The sequence below is a fragment of the Polypterus senegalus genome, chromosome 8 (assembly GCF_016835505.1).
Source record: "Polypterus senegalus isolate Bchr_013 chromosome 8, ASM1683550v1, whole genome shotgun sequence".
Taxonomy (NCBI): Eukaryota; Metazoa; Chordata; class Cladistia; order Polypteriformes; family Polypteridae; genus Polypterus; species Polypterus senegalus.
In genome coordinates this window covers 79,527,716-79,550,016 of record NC_053161.1, presented here as the reverse complement: position 1 = coordinate 79,550,016, position 22,301 = coordinate 79,527,716, and the positions used below count along the sequence as shown (strand labels likewise).

The following is a 22,301-nucleotide window of genomic DNA, read 5'->3' as shown; positions in this document are numbered from 1 at the left end:
CACAAATATCAAAAAAAGAATGAATGAAGCGCGGAAATAAACAGTTGTGAACTTGAGTCCAAGTAACAATTGTCCTGAATGCAGATGACTGGTTAACCGATATATGGAGTGTTTGTAATTCCCGGAACAAAATGGAACAGCCTCACCGTGTATCCTCGGCGATGGTGGAAAATGACCCGACCCCAGGGTCTCTCGTGATGAGGGTGTTGGAGTGAGTCCGGCGTAATGAAAGACAAACTGGATGGAAATGCGCGATGTGGAATACAGCAGGTACAAGTGGTTTGTGGTCGTAAAATGAATGTCTCCTTCTCTCTCTCCTCCCTTTTCCTTCTTTCCTCTTGATTGTTTTTATAGTTCTGTGACGAATGTAATTGATTAATTGAAAACCGGTGTTTTCCAGGTTTGGGGCTGATAGGGGGCCGGCATTCACTGACACACACAAACAGTAAACGAGACGATGGAAACAAGACGCACATGGTACGAACACAAACAACACTATTACTACTATGTAGCCCCGCTACAACTTCACCCCTTGGATCACCTCCAGTAACTTCAGGAAGTCAGAGATGGTCTTGCCTTGACCATAGGTACACAATCTAGTGTAATGGTTCTTGGTTTCATCTGTTCCTAAAAGACTGAGTTTCACATCCCAACCCCTTACTCAGTCTATTAGGAACAACAACCCTTTGGTGGTATCAAGCTTCTTGATGTGTCAATACTAGATTTATCCAAGAAACCCATCGAGTGTTCTCTTTAAGGCAAATAATGTATCAGTTTAGGCACCTTTGTCAATACATTTTAACCTTTCATTGAATCAAATCTCTTATGATTCATGTCTTGTGATTCTTTTCTAGCCTAAAATTAATCAGTATCCTAAAAATCCCAAGTTTTTAGAGAGAATCCCAAGATTCATCTAAGAGATTCAGTTATTTAAGTCAAGGACTAAGACATCCCATTCATGTTTAAGGTGTTTATTAATGCAGCAGTGTGCAGAGGCCTCTATTGTTTAACATTTTGGTTAGTTTCATATACTGTTTTGCATCTTTAAATGATACACATGTGGCAAAACTATTGGAGTTAGAAAATGCAAAAATAATAATTAATACTATTAGTAATAATAAAAACACAATTTGCTATGACCATTAAGTATACAGATGCAATTAGTAAGAGCATTTGAAGGAAAAGAAAATCGTAAAATGTTAAAAATCAAAACATGACAATAATAATAGTGTAATAATGTTAATAAAAGAAACAAGTTTAATATTAGTTTTAGAAGTAATAGGTATTTAAAAAGTAAAAGCATTACTTTATGCATAAACTGAGAAGTGCAAGCGTGTGTATATTGTCAAGAGTGTGTTCCAACAGCTGTGCTTACAGAGGCTGAAATAAAGGGAGGGGTATATAAGAGGATAAATCACATATCTGCTTACTTCCTTCATAGTTCAGATGTTGTGGATGAGCCTTAATTACCTCGGTATAACTTTGCTGCCCAACACACCAATGTTCTCCACACTCATTAAAACACCTGTATACAAGAAAGTCTCAATTGCTCTTGATGTAATAGTCATCACTGACAGTAACTCCTTTCACAAACAATTGTATTAATTTTTTTCTCATCACATTCACTATAAATAAAAAGCAAATAATAAGGAAAAAATTCTATGATAAATTCATTTCCCTAGAATAATAAGCTCTGCTACAAAGACAATTCAAAGCCAGATATTGCTAATATTATGCTTCTAATATACAATATGCCCCTTTGCTTTCTTCTCCAGTAATACATGAATAAAGAATATTACTTATCTATCTCAAAGACATGAGATTTTGAGAAAACATTTCAGACAGTACTTGGTTCCTTTATGTGTTGAATAAGAAGAGGTTGATTTTCAAGCATGCAGACAATGCAATCATATACAGTATTATAGCATTTCACAGTAGTCACTTAATGCTCTTAATGTTCTTCTTTAGTTTAGCCATTTCTGTGCTGCAATCAAAGAACATGACCTTGATACATCACTATTTGATTATTTTGAGCTGAATGAAACATTTTCTGTACAACCTGATAGCGAAGCTGAGGATTTACCACCATAGTCAATAGTCATCAGTGAATAATGAGGTCTGTCAACCCCATGTTTTGATGCACGCTTAGCAAAAACTGAACTCATAATGTTTCCTATCCTCCTGGCCATCAGACCTTACTTAATTCTTTGTTACTTAGTATTGCCTAATCTTGTTTTTATATTTTCAATTTTTATAAACTTTTCTTTCTTCATCTTGTAAAGCACTTTGAGCTACATTGTTTGTATGAAAATGTGTTATCTCTCTATTATAAAAAAATATCTTGGAAAGGAAAACCAGGGAGACTGGACGTGATCTTCTCGGAAGACACTTAAAAGACCCGCGAGACGAAGGAGATTGTCCCAGGACCGTCTCGCAGAGACATGGAACATGAGATTTTTGCAAGACACACCCTACTTACAACTAATATCAAATAAGACCACGGGCAGCAAATCACTCAGTCATGTAAAGGCATGTAGCTGACATAAATCCTGTGCTCTCAGCTCATATAAAGCGTATAAGGACATTATGTTCTAGATGAAATGTCAACGACTAAGCGAAGAAGAAAGAGCAGCGCGGAGAAAAGAACCCAAAAGCATTGGAGAGAAAGAAAATGCAGATAAGAGATTATGAAAGCAGTGGGATTCGAAAGGCTCAAAAAAAACGATGGCACAATATACCTGCAGAGAAAGCTAAAGAATATGAAAATTCAAAAGTATTGTAGCACCCCAGCCAGGTTGAAGCCTTTTTTTCTTTTGAATGACTATTAGGTCTGATTGAAGGAGGGAGGAGTACAGCACGGAAGACTGACAATGGGACCCGGGACGGGAGGAGGGGTTGGAGAGGGTGCTAGAAGGTTGTGTTTGGGGTTACGAAGTCGGCGCTCTTTTTCTTGATTGTTCAAGTAAAACTTTTGTGAGACTTTACTACATCTGTCTGTTTTTTACTTCGTCTCTTTGCAAGCCGGACGTGGAGGTTGGTACGGTATCAAAAAAAGATAGTAAAGATCACATTAGCACAAACAAAAGGAAATTATTACTCGAAAAAAGGGAAAATAATCATCACGGACCAGGTGTAATTGAAAAAATAGCAGGACAAAGCAAGGTCAGAAATAAAAGACAAAAAGTAGAAAACAAAGTAAAACATCATAAAGAGGTTCAAAAACGAGGAGGCGAAAAACACATGCAGAGCAGGTTAGGTTCAAAAACGAGGGGGTGAAACACATGCAGAGCAGGTTAGAGATAATGAAAACAGTAGAATTCAAAAGACACAAAAAAACGTAGGCGTGATATACATACAGAACCAGTTACAGAATATAAAAGCACAAAAAATCCTAAAGTATCAAAAAAAGATGAAGATTACATTAGCGCTAAAAAAGAGAAATTGTTACTTGGTGAAATAACGGAAAGGCGAATAGAGATTGAATATATGGACATAGGTGATATGTCAGAAGTATGGAAAATATTGTAAGGCTTTGAAGTTTACAAGTTTAAGACTTGTAGATCGTCTAATTCGTTTTGCCATCAGGGAAAAGCAATGTTTCTACACAAAGAGGAGGCATATCCAAGAGAATTAAAAGATTTGATGTTTGGGGAAAATGAAATCTACAAACAGTCATTCAGTCATTTCCCAACCCGCTTTATCTGAAAACATGGTCAGAGGGGTCTGCTGGTGCACAGGGTGCAAGTCAGGAACAAACCCCACCGCAGAATCCACAAACACTACAGGCAAAATATAGGAGTCTACAATAATCTTTTCACCTTCGAAACATCATTCAATGCTCATAACGTAGATTTACACAATAATGGACTATACGCTATGAGAATCTGTGGTCCCGCAACAGTTAAAGCAACGACAAGTTTAATATCGAAGAAAAAACAATTCAGTCAGGTGTATATTTATGATCACGTAAAAGAGATGCAAATTTTAACAAGAAAGGTAATGTAGTATATATTCTGCGAATAACATTAGACACCAAAGAAGATCTTGATATGCCATTCGTATTAAAATGTTTACAGTTCCCCGTGAGAATAGCTTTTACTATGACAATTAACAAATCACAGGGACAAACATTAGAAAAAGTTGGATTACTTATTAGAGACAAAGAAACAATATTCACTCATGGCAGTTATACGTTGCGTTGTCACAATGTATGTCCAAAAACGGAATCAAAATTCAATGCGATCTTGAAGAAAAAGCATAGCATAAATAGCTGTTCACTCAGACTCTTCAATACACGACAGCATCAGTTAATTTAAATACTGTAATTTGTTTTCATATTTTGCTATTTTCGTTAGTAACTGTAGCTGTTATTCTTGTCTTATTTCATTTTTGCTCTGATCTTGGTCATTTATCTTTCTATTCTTTTTGCTTATCCAGTTGTTTATTTTGTTTCTCCAATGTGCCTTTCACTTGTTCATTGAGAAGATTTTAGAGCTACATTTGAACAATGTCAACCATCCCAATTCAATGGCTACCAGATGGCTACCAGAAAGCCGAGTGGACTTTCCAATAACATGGACAGTGCATGGTTAACCATTGATAGGAGTTGCTTTCCTGACATTGTGCCCACCAATAACATCAATGATTGCTTAAACTGTAAATTAAAGCACTTGATTGTTAGAAGAGGTTGTAGGTGACTATTTCTGGTAATGAGATTCACCTAACACCGTTTAGAATTGAGATTCAGTCAAATAAAGCATTAAGCAAATACTGTTTGAGCACTCTCCGGTTTTTTGGATGAGTATTTCAGAATTAGTACCACATACACAAAACTGTTTGTTTTTTTTATCTTTCATGCAGCATGAAAATCATCACATCTGTGTTACGCAATAATTAAAAACAACAAAATTAGATCACTTTAAGCTGCAGCGTTAATGTTGTCTGTTTTTCTTATATTGAAACAATTACAACTGCACAGTGTATTTTAGGAAAGTCTTACTAGCAGGTCACTTCTCTCTTCTATTCAATCAAAGGAAAGCCAAATTTCTGTTTGAAGTAATAGAATGAACACTGTGTCCTTTGCATAATTATACTCACTTATTTCTTTCACAATTTTTTAAGTAGGCTTTTAACAAACAAGTACAAGTGCTGGTGTTGCTTTTTAGGTTAAAATGTTATCCATGTCTTTGTAAGTGGCTGCTTATAAACAATACTTTGACACTCTATCCAATTTGGCTCTTTTTGCAGCCTTCAAGCAGGCTTTTGTTTAAGGATTTAATGTCTTTGGGTATTTAGAAAATTTATGCTAGTACTCTGGAACATGTGACAGTCCTGGAAGAGCAAACATGAAAACAACAGTCAGCAGTGAATTAATTCTGGCAACTCAAAAAGAAAGCTGTGCATTTTGCAACTGAAGCTATAAGAATTCTTCTGCAGTAATGTTTTAGTTTTGTCTTCAAATGTATGAACTTGCTCCTGTACTGTTTATGTGGTATGTAATGAAAGATTGAAATTTTACTGTCTAATTCGAACCCAGCCCTTCTAAATAGGTAGCATACCTGTGGGAGACAGCAAGGTGTTGAATTTATAAGGTTTCTATTGAAAAGTCGTAGCATAGTCAATAAGTTCCTGGAGGCACTTGTCTGTTACTGATATCTGCTCCTGATAATTTCAGAAGCAACAAAGTGGTGGCTATTGTTTCATGCTTTAAACAGCATACCTGAAGTTATACACTTCCTGAAAAATACTCTGCTATATTACAAAAACAACAGGATGGTCAATTAATTATGAAGCTTATGGGTTACAGTAATAATACAATAATCAAGGAACTATTGGCAATAGTGTTGTGAACTGAAATTTAAAAAACATTATGTCTCTTTATAAACTTGCTGTTAACTGCAATACACACTACAGCATACTGTTGACTCTGAAGGCTCTTAACAGAAACAAGCCATGAATTTACACATGTGATCTCAAATTAAGAAAATGAGTGGAATGTGCAAGTACAGTCAGTATGGCCACCATCCACTGGGTGTCCACTGATACCAAAGCCGCAGGGTAGCAAATCAATTACTTGATGTTTCTGATACTTGGCCCAAAAATGCTCCTCATCAAAAATAGAAAGGCCAGTTCCTTATCCAGTTTTTCAAACAGTCATCATGCTTTGAGGTCTAATATCCTTAGACATCCAATACAGGATTTTACACTTATCATTTTCTTCGACTTTAGGAATAAAACTGAAATATTTATATATTTGTATAGAAATGTATATACAAGTGTATATATGTGTCTATAAATGTTTATACATATAAATGTGTATATATAATGACCTTACAGATGGGCGGAAGTCAGTGGCAAAGACAAAGGGCAGGGAAAAGGAGACCTTATTTTAGACGGAAGAATAAAATTATGTGGGAGAGCATTGTAGGTACAATTTAAGGGCATCTTTGTGCAGTTAGTTCTAATGTTCACTCTTTTTCATTTTGTAATCTCTATATTAAACCTTCCTGTGCACATCTTTTTTTTTAATCAAACACAACCCTATTTATTTATGTCTCTGGACTTACCTGGATGTTTATGTATGTTTAGGGTCTATTGAAGAAAACCTCTCTCGGTCACACTATACTTTCAAACAGTAGCTTCATTGTTTGGCATTGGTTTAAATTGACTACAAATGTTAAATCTGGTATTAAATTCAAAAGACACCTTGCAGCTTTCCTACAACATTTTTCAAAACAAGCACAGTCACAAGAATTCCTATAAAATAATCAATATTTTCTAAACAAATAATTTAAAGCATTGGCTCAAATGCAACAAAAGTCCTCTGGTAGTTTTTCCTCTCAATATTACACCAGTAATGTACCCACACCTTTTAAAACACAGCTTTTGCCCAGATGATAAAGATTGTTCAATCTGACATGTAATTTCACCTCTATTACAGCTCTTGAAGAAAAAAAAAGATAAATGAGTACTATTCCCATTTGGCTCTAATCATTTCTAAATCAATTTGTCAAAGCTTCTATAAATAATTATTGTTTTAATCCCCTGATCAAATTGGCCAACAAGCAGCAGTAGCAGCAACAGCAGCATGCAGGGTTAGTAGCATACAAGAAGAAGGCCCTTTAAATATTTAATTAAGTTTTATTGTGGCCTTTATTGAAATATACTGTACATAATAAAGCTATTTATGAAAAAGCAGCATAACATTTAAGTATTAGTAAAGAGAGTGTAATTTATTGTAATTGTATATTCTTCAGATATTGCCAGCTAGACAGTTGGTTTAAAGGAACACTCCACCCAAAAGAGATATTTTTTTTATAATACATGTCTCATATACTGTATTTTGTAGTGGTGGCAAAGAAAAAAAAAATCTCATGTTTTTGGTGGGGAAATGAAAAAACAAAGATTTAAATTGATTGGGGAAAAATAGTGACTAACTGTGGACATTGGCAAATGATGTGAAAAACTTTCTCACGTAACTCGTGACACATAATCCACATGTTTATTCATTTATATTCACAGAATATGCAAAATACATGCATTTTTTGCTAAAATACTATTAATGCTTACATCTGGAGAATTCAGGGTAAAAAAATAAACAGAAAAAGTACATTCCCACAATACTGTGCTTTTGAATTGAAGGTCACCTCTGCCCCTCATTCACTAGTGAATAAACCTGCATTCACATAAAAAATATCATTTTTGGGTGGAGTATTCTTTTAAGGTCAGACCACTCCACATACTGTAAAAAGACATTTTTTATTTAAGACAAAATCTGATTTATTTATATTTCCCTCCATGACATTACTGGAGTGAGTACATTTTTGGTGTAGAAACAGTATACTTAAAGCAGACAATTTAAATTTAGTTGATAGAATATGATTAAGCATTTTAAAGATGTTTTGAAGATTAATACAAAAATGCTTGATTTTCAATATAACATCAAATTTTGGTTCAGTAGGTAGGGGTTTGTATTTGAGAACCCAAGGTTGCCAAGTTAATCCCCACATCTAAAAGAGGGTTGGTAGCATGCACTGATAAGCGCATTGCCACACCCACCATATGGCGATCCACCACAAGATCCCAAATTAGGACCCAAGCACAGTCGTGAAGCAGGTGACACTTCAGCACCACACGAGTTGAATGAAGTAAACCAGTGTGAGGTTTGTTTACAGTAGCCGGAGTGCCAATCCTACCACCAACCCCCAAATTTTCCCTGCAAGCAGTTAACATCATACCCAGGATCAATTACAAATTAAGGGCCTTACTTAAGGGCCCAAAAGAATGGAATCACAGATCGTAGATCCCTAGCCTCACAGCCACCACTCTGCCCTTGACCTCTAAAAGCCAGAGCTCCAATTGTAAAAGCACATGTAAATAATTGTGGCATATTTCTGCTAAAATTAAAATGTCCAAGAAGTGTGTTCTCTACAAAAAAGTCCTATGTAAATTAATAAATTAATGGCTGTTTGTATACCGCAATGGTGCCTACACATTTTCTGGCATGCTCTGACTTACAGTATCCTTGAGCAATATCAGGTAAGATATATGATAATAGGTAGCACAAAGGTTAGCTTTATTTATATTAAGCATCTATCTGTAATTACTTTCTGAGAGTCACATAGTAAGAGTCTGAAATAAGTGGAATAACAAGGTTGAAAGCCACTGATATTTAATGTTCACACAGTGCAGCCAAATACTCTTATCATATTACCATTAATTTGGACCTCTCAAAGATATTTTATGAGGCCATCATTTTTCTTGCAATCAACAACTAAAGGAACTGGTACATATAACATAATATTTTCAAACTAACTTAATCCAATTCATGATTGCAGGAGTTCAGTGCTGGACATAAAGAAGAAACAGACCCTAATTTGTAGAAAAAAAAGTTTACACAATACAAGTTCAAGTGTGCTGGAAAGGATAATATTGAAAAATTATAAAATTTCATGTTACATATGGTTGTTGGATTAATTCTGTTAAACATGCCTTAATGCTAGCACTGTAATGCAGTGGTAAGTATATCACCCTCATAGTGGTATTGTCCTGGGCTTAAATCCTAGCTCGGTTAGTCTGTGAGGAGTTTCCACAATCTCCTAGGATCTGTACTCCAGTACTGACTAACTTTAAACTGGTCAATATAAGTCTGTGTGAACGTACACTGGGATGCAATGACTTGTATCTTATACTCAGTGCTCAGGGTGTACTCTCACTCATTGTGACCCTAAGATAGACTCAGCAGAATTGATCATGAATGGAAGTTGTGATGCTTGTATACAGTGTATAACCAGTGATGTCTAGCCAAACTTAACCCAGGCTTTTTATAACAAAGAAAAGCATGGAATACTGTATGTGTCACAACTATTAACAATTTCAGCCTTCTACCTACACGGGAAGTTGGAGAATTAGTGATGAGTCAGTGAGTGAGTGAGTGAGTGAGTCAGTCAGTCAATCAGTCAGTGAGGGCTTTGCCTTTTATTAGTATAGATTACATTTTACATATAAATACTATAAATACTAGACAGGCAGTGTGGAGTGCAAACTCTTTATCTCTTATCTATACTAATAAAAGGCAAAGCCCTCACTGACTCACTCACTCACTCACTGACTCATCACTAGTTCTCCAAGTTCCTGTGTGGGTAGAAGGCTGAAATTTGGCAGGCTCATTCCTTACAGCTTACTTACAAAAGTTGAGCAGGTTTCATTTCGAAATTCTACGTGTAATGGTCATAACTGGAAGCTATCTTTCTCCATATAATGTAATGGAGTTGAGCTGGATGGCTGTGCGGGACATCATCACGCCTCCTACGTAAGTATGTAGAGAACAAGGAAGACCTCCAAACAGCGCTGAACAAAAAAACGCCATTTCACAATTGAGAAGGCAGAAAAAGATTATGAAGCAAGTGATGCATACAAGCGTATTCATAAATACAAGCATATTCATAAGTACAGCTACTGCGGAAACAAAGCACGGCGTGAACCGTAACTTTATATTAAGTTTATAGACACACTACCGCTGCCATTTACCATGCCTACGGCGAATGACGATAATTGCGAGATTTGCGAGATACAAGTTTACTGAGAAGACACGAGGTATAAACGAGACTTTGGATCACTTTGTAACGGAGTTAAAATTGCTGTAGCAAGAAACTGAACAAAACATTAATGTTTTACTTTTAATAACTTATAGACTAAATTTTATTTTTTTCCCTTGCACTCAGTGAGTGAGGCCAATGCATATTCATAAGTGCAGCTACTGCGGAAACAAAGTACGGTGTGAACCGTAACTTTACATTAAGTTTATAGACACACTCCCGCTGCCGTTTGTCATACCTACGAAGAATGACAGTATTCGCGACATACAAGTTTACTGAGAAGACACGAGGTATAAATGAGACTTTGGATCACTTTGTAACGGAGTTAAAATTGCTGTAGCAAGAAACTTTTAAATGTGCCGGGGTCTTGGCTAACATTAAATAAACACATCCTCCAAATACGAACCTGATTGCAAGAAATAATGATGATCAAATCCTTGATGACAGCAACACTAATAACGATCACAAAACTATTACTTTGACAATCATGTTACGTTATTTTTAAAATGTTTCCTTTTCTTAGCACAAGCACAGCTGAGAAGTTTCGATGCATGTACTCCATAACGCGTTAAAAAAATAATGCATTTATTCACACTTTGCATTCCAAGCAAAGGGTAACTTTGAGACAAGTGCAAACACGGGATCCCTTTTCTACATCGTGGCAAACTAATATTAAGGCGCTTCGCACTTTCTTTTGCACGTATACGATTATGAGGTCGTCAGCTCGGATTATGAAGACACACACAGGAGTGGAGGACCGACAATGCCATCATAGCCGATTTAATGGCAGGGACGTCTCACCAGTCTACACAAGAACCACCGCAACTGTCCCCAAAAGGCGCTCATATCGTAAGCGAAGACATCTCTCTACACTATATAAAAGAAAAAGGCAACTTTCCTTTCTTTACACCTTTTTTCCTTTTATCCCAAACCAAAGCCTTTCTCTCTTAACACTGCAGAGGACACAAAACTAATTTTCTTTAATTGCTGGTAATGCCGGTAAGGCACATAACCAGAGGCAGAAATTTGGACGTTCACATAGAAAATGTAATTTCTATACCACAGCCGTCGTGTAGCGCCTTTCAAAAGGGATCTACGTACTACCGAGAGATCATCCAGATACATTTTAGCTGCTGTTAGTACTACTTACCTGTTGTGTTACACCGTCTTTAAAATGTAGCTTACCCGAAACCACTCCAGTTGTGCTCACTGTGGCTTTTCTTCTTAAAACATTAATGTTTTACTGTTTAATAACGTATAGACTACATTTTATTATTTTTCCCTTGCACTCAGTGACCAAAGCTATACACACACATATAGACATACATACTGTATATATATACTGTATATACACATATATATATACCTGTGTGTGTATGTATATATATATATATATATATATATATACACACACACACACACACACACCTATCTACATTATATATACACACACATACATACACACGCACACACACACATATATATATAATTTCTGTGTGTGTGTGTATGTATGTGTGTGTATATATGATAGGTATACGTAAATATATATATATGTGGATATGTATATATGTATATATGTATATATATATGAAGATATGTATGTGTATATATGTATATGTATATATATACAGTATGTATATATATATGAATATGTATATATATGTATATATAAACTGCTCAAAAAAATTAAAGGAACACTATGAAAACACATCAGATCTCAATGGGAAAAAGAAATCCCCCTGGATATCTATACTGATATAGACTGGGTAATGTGTTAGGAGCGAAAGGATGCCACATCGTTTGATGGAAATGAAAATGATCAACCTACAGAGCCCTGAATTCAAAGGCGCCCAAAAATCAGAGTGAAAAAATTATGTGGCAGGCTAGTCCATTTTGCCAAAATTTAATTGCAGCAACTCAAAATTGTACGCAGCACTTTGTATGGCCCCTGTGTTCTTGTATACATGCCTGACAACATTGGTGCATGCTTCTAATGAGATGACAGATGGTGTTGTGGGGGATCTCCTCCCAGATCTGGACCAGGGCATCACTGAGCTCCTGGACAGTCTGAGGTGCAACCTGGTGGCATTGGATGGACCAAAATATAATGTCCCAGAGGTGTTCTATTGGATTTAGGTCAGGAAAGTGTGGTGGCCAGTCAATGGTATCAATTCCTTCATCCTCCAGGAACTGCCTGCATACTCTCACCACATGAGGCCAGGAATTGTCGTGCACCAGGAGCCACTGTACCAGCATAGGGTTTGACAATGGGTCCAAGGATTTCATCCTGATACCTAATGGCAGCCAAGGTGCCTTTGTCAAGCCTGTAGCGGTCTGTGAGACCCTCCATGGATATGCCTCCCCCATCATTAACCCACCACCAAACTGCTCATGCTGAATGATGTTACAGGCAGCATAATGTTCTCCATGGCTTCTCCAGACCCTTTCACTTCTGTCACGTGCTCAGGGTGAACCTGCTCTCATCTGTAAAAGCACAGGGCACCAGTGGTGCATCTGCCAATTCTGGCATTCTATGGCGAATGCCAATCGAGCTGCATGCTGCTGGGCAGTGAGCTCAGGGCCCATTAGAGGACATGGGGCCCTTGGGTCACCCTCATGAAGTCTTTCTGGTTGTTTGGTCAGAGACATTCACACCAGTGGCCTGCTGAAGGTCATTTTGTAGGGCTCTGGCAGTGCTCATCCTGTTCCTCCTTGCCCAAAGGAGCAGATACTGGTCCAGCTGATGGGTTATGGACCTTCTATGGCCCTCTCCAGCTCTCCTAGAGTAACTGCTTGTCTCCTAGAATCTCCTCCATGCCCTTGAGACTGTGCAGGGAGACACAGAAAACCTTCTGGCAATGACACGTATTGATGTGCCATCCTGGAGAAGTTGGACTACCTGTGCAACCTCTGTAGGGTCCAGGTATCGCCTCATGCTACCAGTAGTGACACTGACTGTAGCCAAATGCAAAACTAGTGAAGAAACAGTCAGAAAGGATGAGGAGTGAAAAATGTCAGTGACCTCCACCTGTTAAACCATTCCTGTTTTGGGGGTCATCTCATTGTTGCCCTCTAGTGCATCTGTTGTTAATTTCATTAACACCACAGCAGCTGAAACTGATTAACAACCCCCTCTGCTACTTAACTGACCAGATTAATATCCCATAAGTTTCATTGACTTTATGCTATACTCTTGATTAAAAAGTGTTCCTTTAATTCTTTTGAGCAGTATATATATGTATATATATGTATATATATGTATATATATGTATATGTTGTGAACTGGGACCCGGACACAGGCAGACGGACATCTTATGTTCACCCAACACACTTTTATTTACAATATTTACAGGCTTTTTTGTGCACTCACACACCCCAGTGCCTCCAGCACCGTTTCCCCCAATGTCCAGGCCACACTCTTCTAGTGCCTTTCTCTTGGCCACCTCCCGTCCTCTCTCCAGCTCTGTCCTCTTCCACCTGACATCCACTCCTGACTGGAGGGAGGCGGCCCCTTAAATGGGAATCCGGATGGGCTCCAGCTGCTTCCCGGCAATCAGTCCTAGCCACACCCCAGTGTGGCGGAAGTGCCGGCTGCGCACCCGGAAGCCGTCCGGGTGTCTCCTGTCTTCTTCTCCTCAGTACTTCCTGGTGTGGCGGAAGTGCTGGGCTCTAGGGTTCCTCAGGCACCGGGGCGCCACCTGGCGGTGGCCACGGGTCCCTACAGGGCTGGGCTTCCAAGCCCTGTACCCGAGGCCCCCAACATAACCAGGGCAGACGCCCCCTCACGGTCTGGAGGAGGCACAAGCCCTCCTCTGGTCCTCTTGGGCGTCCTGGCCGGGGACCACAATGTATATGTGTATATATATATATATGTATATGTATATATGTATATGTATATGTATATGTATATATATATATATGTATATGTTTATATATATATATATATGTATATATATGTATATGTAGACTCAAACCGATTATAACAACAGCAATCCAAGCTGTGAGAAAACAGTAAAAAGGAGGCCTGTCAGACGCCATGGTACATTTTCTGGTGCAGCTAGACGAAAACAACTTCGTGACGCTGCGGCCAAATACACAAAACAATTACTTTGACAATCATGTTACGTTATTTTCAAAATGTTTCCTTTTCTTTTTCTTTACTTCTTTAACACATTACTTCTCCGCTGCGAAGCGCGGGTATTTTGCTAGTACTATATATACATATGGAAAGATATGCTGATAAAGGAAGCAAGAGACAGAAAAGCACCGGATAGAAGAAGTCTCAAGATAGAGAGAAATGGAGGAAGCTTTATAACAGGCCAAGACACAGCATTGAAGACAATGGAGGTGTGGCTAACTTTTTAACTTTTAAAAAATACATATTGCACATTCTTTGGCGTATTTTGTAACAAGATCAGAACTATGTCAAGTCAGTAAGTGACCTAGAGGTTATAAGTGAATCAGTAATCTTGATGTCTGCTGTCCAATGTTTTGGCTACTAGTCCACACTATTGGTTAGATGCTGCAGGATGGTGTCAATAATGAAAAGCAAAATGTAGCATATGGATCCACTAACTGATTTCAGCTGACAGGTTGTACAATATTTATTCATGCATTAACTAAGCATTGTATAACATGTGAGGTGTTATGAAGAGCTATTAGTAAGAAGCAAGCCTAGGTCTTCTACTACAGCAATTTCAATAATATATCAAATCAGCTAAGACTTACTAAATCTTTTACATTGCAAAAACTGTGAAAACTGTAATCAATCACAGCACTAGACCAAGACATGCTGTACATTGTATAAAACAGAAAAGCATAAATAGTGACTTCAAAACTAACACTTCTGAATTGTGTTTCTAAATTTCTAAAAAATGTTGACTCAGTTGGTAAAAATGTAATCTGTAAAGAGGAGACATGCCTACAACAATGATTTTTACCATCTCCACAGGGACACTTCCCATTATTTTCTTCCTGTGTTAACAGTACAGTTAATTAAGCCGAGCCCAGACTCCCCAGCCCTCAACTCTTCTAATTATGCATTACTTTAACCTTTTAAATAGGCAAACACATAAATAATTAGCAACAATTCAAGAAAGACTGATTTCACTGCTTACCTTTTCTGAGGTAACAGTTGTCTAAGAAACAAAAAAGAAATAAAAAGAAATCACTGTAAAAACTCCAAAATCGAACTTTAACTGAATTACAGAACTCTTAATATAAATTAGTTAAAGATTTTCAATCACACATAAAAGGCTGTTTGCTGATTGACAGACGTAGAAAGGCAGTTGAGGCCATTATTTGATGCTAAACATTTCTGCTTATTGCCTAAGGCCCTGAATTGTATTTTAGGTGACTGCAAGCAAACATTCCAGACAAAAGACTATTATTAAAAAAATTATTTGCAACTTTGTCTTTATTTTCCCAGACTTACAGAAGCACTATCATGTAACTCATTCTTTAAGACGGTATGAACAGGAGACAATACAGTCAATGACAAATGTGATCTGGTCTTTGTGTACTGTCACTTTTCACTTTAGGACACAACCATCTACAATCTGTCCAAATGTTTGTATGAGCCAGAAATGGCAACCGCCTGACATAAGGCTTACCACAAAAATATAAAATAAGTTCATGTAAATATTGTAACTTTATTCACAGCTGCTAGAGATGTCACATCCATGAAGAACAGGTAACACAAACCAGAAATAAACTAAATGTGATGTGAAGCTCATTAACAGGTTCTTGGAAAGGCAGCCCAAAGTGAAGGTCCGCAGTATTCACCATGAAAAGGTACAACAGAGAGGACTAGAAGGCATGGCCAGACAAAAGCTTGTAATGTTCACCTGTCTTCATTTTACCTTTGTTAAAATTATTTCTGGCTAAATTCAGCATGCATTTCTCCATACTCTAAATGAACTTTAAACATTCTACCCAGGCCTTGAGGAACATCAGAAATCCAGGAAGTCGTCTTGCCGAAAAAAAGAGGAGCATCAGCTGCCACATTCAGGATCAAAAATTCAAAAGAAGGATTAACACATTCATCCTGCTGTAAGCTGACACACCAAATTAATAAAAAAAATGGTAAAGACGTATTATTTTCCAAGATGTAATTTAGTCCAATAGTATCAGAGAGGCATGAGCAAACAAAGTGAGTGTAATGTTTTTAAAAGAATTTCTACAAGATGCAGCTTTCTGCGTGGAAACCACCACAGGCCATTTGCTTAACCCATACTCAAATACTGTATATGTTGCTAAATCAAAGCAAATCCATCAGATTCCAAAGTGGCTTGACAAGTCACTTCAGTCGAAGGGTTAGTGGTTATGCTTTAATTAACTTACACCGCTAACAAGGGAGCATTAGTGTCAGCAGCACCAAAACTAGATTTAGTGAAAACGGGACTTCTGACAAGCTTTCCTTACAAAGGTGGAAAAAAAAGTAAACAAGCTGCATACACTAAAAGATCATTTAAAAAAGTCCATTGTCTAATCCTCTTTAAAAAATTTCAATAGCAATGAAACAGAGTCTACTTTTTATATAAATTCCAACAGGGATTTTCTCTTTATAAAACCAGGTGAAAAAAATCAGTGGTAATAACACAGCTGAACGGTCTCACACCACAGCCTTGCTTTTCCAAGTCATCACTGCAGCACAATACTTATAAGCAGATGATTTGTGAGTTCAGTTTGATGCCCACTGCCATATAGTACATATGCATGAGTGTGAGAGCTTTCACAAAGGCTGTCACGGAAATGGTAATCCCAAAAGGAGGGTCAATTGTTATAAATTAAAATAAAATTGTCTAATATTCCAATTTATCCAAACATCTGTCTTAAAGAATTTCAATGACCAACACCTTCAAAGAGAACACTGAAGGCCTAAACAGATTAATCTAGATTGCATTGCCTGCCTAAAACCTTGGTTAAATCTGTCTTGAAATTGACCCTCACCTTTCCAAACAACTCTAATTCACAATACATACATCTTTATGGCCTTAACCCCAACCTGAAATGAAAAATATAAATGCAAATTCTATTTTAATTCATTCACACTCTTTCACTGTTGCTGGCATTCATTATGAAATGTGACCTTTGTTCTCTTGCAAGGCTTATGGCTTAGAATTTTCATATAATGGGAGAGGAACTGGTTAGTAGGGGCACTGAATAGAAGTACTCCACAATTGTGGCAAATCAGTTACTGACGTCATCTAGTAAATATGAAGAGGCCATTAAAATGGTGAGAAAATGCTTTGCCATGTCCACCCAACAGAAAGAGATAAAAAAAAACTGAACATATTGTGACCTCTCTCCATCTTTGGAATTACATTAATAACTTCCAAAACTGTGGGCAAAGGTTATTTGATCTAACCTTTCAGTTATTTTTAAGCACTAATCTGTTCAGAACCTTGTGTTTCATTTCAGAGAAAGAAAATGGCCAATGAGTAAAGTGTGTCAACCATATAAACTAAGTGAGGACTTCAGCAAGGAGAACATGTTTTACCTGTTATGTTTATTTGCATAAGGTTCATGCCTTTCTCCTGATAATTGCCAGCAATAGATGACCCCAATATTGAAAACATAAAACATGCTGATTGATGGAAATATTTACTTAATATATAATTAAATTATATTTAGTTAAATGCAGATCACAAATTCAAAGTACCTTATAACAAATGTGAGGGCAGCACATAAATTCAACAAGAATGCCTTTATTAAGATGTAATGGAAATGGATGTAAAGGTTTCTAAACCAGAACACTTCATAAATGTCACTCTAAGTTTTAAAGTTAAATATCTATCCATCCTTTACCCAACCCGCTATATCCTAACTACAGGGTCAATCTGCTGCTGGAGCCAATCCCAGCCGATACATGGTGCAAGGCAGGGTGGCAGCCAACCGCAGAAAGTTAAATATACATTCACAAAATGGTTACCCCAACCCACTTATTGTTTAGCAACTCCCTTATTTCAGCAGCTATTGAAATTTCACACAGTTTATGGCTTCTAGATGTGGTCCATGCTATGTGTTCTATCCTATGTGCCACTGTGACTCATTCACAATTTACCTTTAACCAGCTTCCACATGTATAATTGTGAAGTGCATATTGTCATGTGTGTTAGTTTAAGGGCTCTGTGATGGTAATTATCCACCAAACAAGGGGTTGGCACTGTCTTCTCTGCCTTCCTCTGCAGAATGGAAGAACAATGGCCACTCCACTTATGACGTCATTTCAGTTGTCTGCCCATCTGGTCCTGCCCCTTTGTGCTGACAGCCCTTACAAATCCGGAACCGGGCACCGCAAATCAGTTCTGTGTTGTACTCGTTCCTGAAAAGATGTCTCACCTATCTTTGTTAAAAGATTTATTCCTTCTTTTGCTTCATATTATACAGGGTCACAGTCTTGCTCCATACCTTCTATGTTTGGTCTCTTCTCTTACAATATTTAAAGAAACTACTGGCACCCACTTTGATCAATAAAACCCCTATACCAGATGTACCAAATATTAGCTCAGGGGCAGCTATGTGAACTATTTGGTCATACTCCTTTTTAACTCTTAGCTCTTTACTTGATTCTAAATTTGCCAGTTTCTGCTATTTTATTGCTCTGCTAAAAAATAACCCATAGTAGATATAATGTTACTCTTACTTGCCTTAAGCAGTATATAATAGGTACTTCTTTAAAGCAGACACTTTGTGCTGAACACAAATACAGAGATACAAAAATAGACGTTCCTCTGCTGAATGTGGTGTTATTTCCCTTTTTTGCGCTCAATCTAAATTAAGGAAGCAACATCTTGTAATAATAAATAGACTGTATACCAAAAGCAATAATCAAAATGTACAAGTATTGCTAAATGGCTGTTAAAAATGCCATTCATTAAAAGCACAAAAAGGAAACAATCCCTTTGTTACTATAATTCTAGTACCCAAATTTACTTAAATACAACAATTATGAAGATCGTGAGAAGAAGACTGAAACAATAAACATTAGCTTCACAGGTCTACCAGAATAAATGTTGGAATTTACTGCTGTACTCCAGCATAAAACCTTGATAAATGTGACTATTCTGCTCATGAAAATATCTTTCAGCATCTGCCATACAAAAGTCTGCTGTTTTAAACTTTACGTCATTCTGTTAGCCACTTGGATAACTTTGTTTATCAATCTATGTGAATGACAGCAAAACAATATGAACATGTTGTGGACAAATTAAAATATACTGTAAAATATTCAAAAATGTTCACTTTAGATATCCATTAGAAATGACTGAAAGCAAGAGGTGGTGGGTAGGGAGGGGTTGTGGGTGCAAACCTACTTTAAAAATGGGTATATGTCTTAACATATTTTCCCTAAATAAAAACAATGAAGGTGGCAAAGAAGTAGTGCTGCTGCCTTGCGAGAAGGACACTGGGGTTCATGTCCCAGGTGACCCCTGTATGGATTTTGCACGTTCTCCCAATGTACACATGTGGTTTCTTCCATGTGCTCTGGTTTCCTCCCAGAGTCCAAAGGCATGCAGGTTAGTTGAACTGGCATTACTAAATTGGCCCTAGAGTGTGGACGTGTGTGAGTTGTGTTCACCCTTCAATGAACTTGTGCCTTGTCCAAGGACTGTTTCTGCCAGATGCTTGCTGGGATTGGTTCCACTTTCCCCACAATGCTACTCAGGTTTGGAAAAAGATTAATAGAGTGATACAAATAGTCAATCCCTATGTTTTCAGGACAAGGCCGGAAACCTGAAAAGTACACTACTCTGTCAAAAGACTGACTCCAACACTGACCCACACAAACATGGTAGGTTGATGCAAACTCCACATGGACAGTGTCTTGAGAGTGAAAAAATACAAGTAGCTTATATTGTTTTATTTAACTAATGAATTATTTTTTGCCACCACTCGATCACTATAAATTTACAATGTATGATTAGCATTACTATAAGTAAATCGTTAAAAAAATACAAATACAAAAAGTTTTAAATAAAATGTTTCCAAAGGCACTAACTGGAACGGAAATAAGTGAATAATAATAATAATAATAATAATCAAACATGCCTTTTCCTGGCAGCATTAGGAATCAGACAGGAAGCTGCCCTTTATGGGATATGTTTAATAGAAATCCACAATTGCTGACAGAGAGGCCATAATCATCAAAAAAATATGCATATATTTGGAAACCTGAATACCTGGGAAAAACCAAGGAGAACAAGGGCAGCACAGAACTACATCTAGTGACTGGGCCAAGAATCAAACCTGGGCGCTTAGAACTTTGAGGAAGCAGCACTAACCACTGTACACCTAAATACTACTACTACTACTAATACTACTATTAAGAAGATGATGATTATAAGCAGGGGAAGCTTTGTTTAAATCAGCTTTTTTGTTCTCTGCAATAGCCTGCAATACTACTCAACCTGTTTGGCTCCACATCATTATTTCCTTTCCTTAACAGCAACTCAGGAAGATCAGTGTGCAATGTTATCGCTTTTTCAGTCAGTGGAAAAATCCACCTCAAAGCCTCCCTTAATTTCTATTTTTCCCTGAAGGATTAAACTTAGGAGGGGTGGAAGCATTATTCAGCATGTGTTTTACCTTTTCTTATGCCTTTTGCTTATGTATGAGAAAAAGCAGCTTCAAGGATTTGTAAGTGGCACTGAGGAGATATGCGATATGAGATGGCCAATAAATTAATGTGGGGCTACGTAGAAAGGTCCTGCCTGTGACTACAGTACTGTACTTGAATTTCATTTGTTTCCTCAGGTGGATATTGAATGGATCACAGGAAGCCCCAAAGAACTAACTGTATATATTGTGGCATGGAAGGTGATAGCATCAGTAATTTATTTCCTAGTGCCTATGGGGATTTTTCTTACGGGGTGGTGCATTCAGAAATGCATCCATGACTGACCTTATGATGTGAATGAGTCTGGAATATATTTTTTTTCAAATGACCTGTTTTTAGCAAGATCTGTCATGCATTGAATGATCTCTGGTGCTGTTTAAAAAGTCATAAAAGTTTATTTTGTCACTTCAGTTTGTAGTTACAATGTGAATGCCTACATTTATCCATTACGAACTGTACTGAAGTGCAGAAATGCAACATTATTGAAGTTAATTTCTTTCTGCATCAGAGTGTTTCCCTACTCATTTTCCTCTAACACACTTCATTTGTCACCAGTGAGCTTTGCTCATCGACTGCTAATGCTGTCCATGACGAGATTCTAGAAATGAGACATAGGTTGTATCTTGAATGTCTAATGTATTTAAGTGATGAAATACCATGTAATGATTTGAGTCTTTGTAATCATAATATTTCACATAATATCATTGCCCTTTTCATGGCTATTTCCTGCACCGCACCTTGTGCTGAAGAGCTTTAAGCCCTGATAACCATGAATTGTGTTAAGTGCATTTGAGAGTGTATATACATGAATGTATGTATGAATATACTATCACGTCATGACAATGATTGTGGGCACAATTAAGATTCAGTGAAAATGAAACAACTTGTGAAGTAATTGCCAATCCAGTCCAAAGCAGACCAACAAATGTTAGTGTGATATCGGGAGATGCCATGTACCACATCCCAGTGCACATAAGAGAGCAAAATCATACATCCCAGTCCAGCAGTGGATTTTTAAAATATGAGACTCAGCAAACAGCATTTCTGATACAACCCATGCACAAAATCACACAAAAAAAGAACACACCTTCAAAAATGAAAAGAAGATCAAAGTGCCTACTTTGAATTTAATCCTGCTTACTGTCTATATGGATTATGAAAATTCTTTCTTGTCCATGTGTGCCTTTCTCTAGTTGTTCCCATTTTCCTTTCACATTACAAAGACATGCATGTTAAGACCCCATCACACTATGTACATGACTTGTCCAATAAATTTTAGTTGTAGCCTTCATTTTTATAATCTTGGTGAGTCATGGATAGCATACCAACCCTAGTGACTCAGTCATTCATTCTATGACTTTTCATCAGGACAGGCTCTTGTGAGAGTTAAAAATCAATGACCATTAATCCAGAAGTACTGTACAATATATACAATGCAGCTACAACAAAAGCAGATATTCTAGATCACACAAAAAGAAAGGTGTCTTATCTCTCCAGTTTGCAGTGTTTGCATACCAGGACAGAATGTACCAAGGAAAAAAACAGATTGAAGTTGTGTTAGAACTCACTATGCCTGAAAAATG

General features: G+C 37.3%; 1 protein-coding gene across 3 annotated transcripts in view; it reads right to left on the bottom strand.

Annotated features, from left to right (window-relative positions):
* Nucleotides 1-22,301, bottom strand: part of sfmbt2 (Scm like with four mbt domains 2) — a 428,667-nt gene that overhangs the window by 275,398 nt on the left and 130,968 nt on the right. For 2 of the 3 annotated variants that reach the window (XM_039761324.1, XM_039761325.1), the window contains exon 5: nucleotides 15,215-15,235. The exons of the other annotated variant lie outside the window; for it this stretch is intronic. In XM_039761324.1, coding sequence (XP_039617258.1) covers nucleotides 15,215-15,235 — 21 coding nt within the window. The remainder of the gene's footprint in view (nucleotides 1-15,214; nucleotides 15,236-22,301) is intronic. 3 annotated transcript variants of the gene reach the window in all.